The 3291-nt window shown below is 60.7% G+C and overlaps 1 protein-coding gene across 1 annotated transcript in view; it reads right to left on the bottom strand.

The window, feature by feature from the left end:
* SP3 (Sp3 transcription factor) overlaps positions 1-1646 on the bottom strand; it is a 48356-nt gene extending 46710 nt beyond the window's left edge. Inside the window, exons 1-3 of the mRNA XM_004674525.2 lie at positions 1443-1646; positions 610-803; positions 3-119 (exon numbers count right to left, since the gene is read on the bottom strand). Of these exons, the coding sequence (XP_004674582.2) occupies positions 3-119; positions 610-803; positions 1443-1449 (318 nt within the window). The 5' untranslated portion in view covers positions 1450-1646. The remainder of the gene's footprint in view (positions 1-2; positions 120-609; positions 804-1442) is intronic.
* Between the last annotated feature and the right edge of the window lie 1645 nt (positions 1647-3291).

The raw sequence follows: 3291 nt of genomic DNA, 5'->3' as shown, positions 1-3291 counted from the left end.
GCGGCGGCGGCTGGGGCCCCGGCTGCGACCGCCGACTCCTCCTCGTCGTCACCCGGCGATGGCGGCCCTATCTTGCTGCAGGTAGCGGCCAGCAGAGCGAGCGGTGACGGCTGAGTGTCCTACCCCCGATGGGCGGGTTCAGAGAAGGAGACGGGGGAGGGGTGGCGGTTAGGGCCGGGCCGCGGCTCGCACAGGAAGTGCGACTCGGTCCTCCCAGGCTGCGCCCGGGCCAGCGCCAGCCCGCGCTCTCCTCCTCCCTCTCCCTCTCCTCCTCCTCCTCCACGACTCCGGCTCGCGTCCTCCCGCTCGCACGCACACCAGCTCCACCGGCCGCGGGAAGGCGGGCGGCGGGCTGCGCGCCGGGCCTCCACCTTCCGCCCGGAACCCACCCCCGGGAGGCGCACACGCTCACACACTCACACACACACTCGCACACAAAAAGGCGGCGGGCGGGGGAGCGCGGGCGGGGTCGGAGCGTTGGCGCCTCGGGCGGGCAGCTCCCGGGGCGGGGGGAGGGGAGGAGAGGAGAGGCGCGGAGGGAGGGGAGAGTCGAGGGGAGGAGAAAGCGGCGTGAGGGGGGAGCCGGGCCGGGGCTCAGCCGCTCCTCACCTGGGCCGCCGCCGCCGCCGCCGCCACCGCGCCGTTTCCGTGCTGCTGCTGCTGCTGCTGCTGCTGCTGCTGCTGCTGCTGCTGCTGCTGTTGTTGTTGCTGCAGATACTCGCCGTGGCCGCCGCCGCTGCCGCCGCCGCCGCTGTCCACGTCCAAGGCAGCCATTTCCTCTTGTTTCACGGGCTTTTCGGGAGCTGCAGGCACAACGCGGGGGGGTGGGGGTGGGGAGGAAGGCGGGTGGAGGGGAGGGAGGGGGCCCGCGGGCCGAGGCGAAATTACTCCGAAAGCTCGGGCCGAGTCCCCTTCCCCTCCCCCACCCGCCCCCCGGCGGCGGCGGCGGCGGCGGCGGCGGCTCCCTCCTCCCCTCCTGCTGCTGCCCCCGCCCGCCGCTGCCTGTAACCCTCCTCCTCCTCCTCTTTCCCTCCTCCTCCTCCCCGCGCTGCCCCTGCCCCCTCTCCTCTCCTCTCCTCCCCTTTCCCTTCGCGCCGCTCGCTCTCACTCGCGCTCGCTCCTCTCGCACCGTCAGTCACTCACACACGCCCGCCCGCCGCCCGCGCCCGCACACAGGGGTATGCGCTCCCGGCGGGCCAGGCCGCCCGCCCCGGGGCCTGGCGGGGACGAGGCGTTGCTGGGGCTTGAGGGGTGGACGGTGGCTGGCGGGGAGGGAAGGGAGGCGGAGGGGAGTGCGGCTTTCTGCCTCTCACAGACACTCGGTCGCACAGACCGGGCCGGGAGCCGGCGGCGGCGGCAGCGGCGGGCCCCGGGCTGGCTGTGGTCGGCGGCAGCGGCGGCGGCGGCAGCAGCAAGGGTTGCTCTCTTTCGGCTTTACGTACCGGTCATAGTGTGTTTAGGGCACCTCAGGCGGGGCTCCCTGCCGCCTTACACATGGTGAGGAGCGAAGGCGGCGGCGGCGGGAGAGGATGCGGGAAGCGGCGGCGGACACGGCCGGAGCGGTCCGGGGATTTTTTTTCCTATTTTGATTGACTGTGCGGGAAACACAAAAGGTGGAGCCTCCAGCCCAAAAGGGGGGAAGAGGGTGACAGCCCGCCCGGAAGTCCCGCCCCTCTTCTCCGCGATCATTCGCCGCCAAGTTCTCTGTCGGCAGTGCTCATTGGCCCGGACGGCCGTCCGTCGCTCAACCCGGCGGCGCGCTTCCTGTTTGCCCCCCGGGTGGAAGAGCGGAGACAATGAGCGGCTGAGGCGGCGTAGGTTCCCGAGAGCGGCGACGACTCGCCTGTTACCCCGCTGTGCCCGCCTCGCTCGCCGGCTACGGATGCCAGGCCCGAGGCGCAGGCCTCTTCCGCCTCGCAGGCGCTCGGGGTTGGCCCCGCCAAGCTGTGGGGAAGCTGAGCTGGAGAGACCTGTCCCGGCGGCTCCGGCTCCGCTGGACGGCTCCTCCATCCCGGCTGCAGCCTCCACCGGATCTCCCCAGGGCCTTGCGCTCTCTGAGCCGCCGTCTCCCTGTGCTGCCTGGAGGCCGCCGCTGCTCAGCCCCGGGCTGCTGCTGCGGCCGCTGCTGCTACTGTGCGAACCAGACCCGCCCCACGAGCCCGGGGGGAGGGAGCTGTATTGGGGGAGACACCCCCTCCGAGGCTGGAGGAGGATTTTCTCACACACATTTCAACTCTTAGATTCACAGCCTGAGCCATCTCCTTCCCATCCCCCTTGGCCTCAGGTTTCCTATCTGTCTCCCACTTTTATGTACGTTAGAGGCAGGTATTCAAAACAAAAAAGAAATCTCAGTTCACCTCACATGTGGGAGATTTCATTCTGGCCGTTGGTACCTAAACGAACGAGGCATATATATGCAAAGGAGCAGAATCCTTTTTAAAAAAAAAATACACTCAATAATTCCACAGCACAAACCATATTCCTTGCTTCTTTGTAGTCTTGGTAACAAATCAAAAAAAAAAAAAAAGCCGACATTTTTTTAATAGTGGGTATCAGCTAAGTTTTTTTTTCTATTGGAACAGTTTTAGTTCTGCTTAAATCTCACTTATTTGATTAGGTTAACAGCACTCTGGCATCTTTGGTATCTGCTGTCATCCTGGAAGGAAAAAATGCTGGGGTATCAGGTGTTTATGCCAAGTAAGAGACATCTTAGGATTTAGTTGTGCCAGCTAAGAGACATCTCTGCCTATTACCTTTAGATCTAATTGCCAAGACAGAGAGGTTAGGTCCAAAGAGGTGGAAACTGACCATGGTACCTACCTTTTTTATTAGGAATCTGATTCAAACAAGAATCATTGTACCTAGTATTGTGATTATTTTCCCTGATAAATTTGTGCCGGAGGATAGAGTTGTAAAGTGCAAGTATGTGAACTGGATTTTGTGGAGATAACTAAAAATTCATACACTTGTAGGATAAGACTTTGTATTTCAAGTCTTGTGCACTTGTTCCCATGTTGTACTATCAGAAGCAATTTATGGCTACTTGAGGCTTCATTATACAAAAGAATTTCCATTAAAACTAATCCAAGAACAGGATTAATCTAATAGTAACACTCGGGTATCATATTTGAAAGAATCACTTTAAAGGGTAAATAGTATAAACAGTTCTATTTCATACTTAAATTTTAAAGGAAAATTAAATTGTAGGGTAAGTTGATTTAAAAAAAAATAGGCTTGAAGAGGACAAATGCTAAAACAAGGTGGGACAGAGGGAAGTCATGGTATTGTCAC

The sequence above is a fragment of the Condylura cristata genome, unplaced genomic scaffold (genome assembly GCF_000260355.1).
Source record: "Condylura cristata isolate star-nosed mole 26May11 unplaced genomic scaffold, ConCri1.0 scaffold00002, whole genome shotgun sequence".
Lineage (NCBI taxonomy): Eukaryota > Metazoa > Chordata > Mammalia > Eulipotyphla > Talpidae > Condylura > Condylura cristata.
This window is presented reverse-complemented; position numbering and strand designations above follow the sequence as displayed.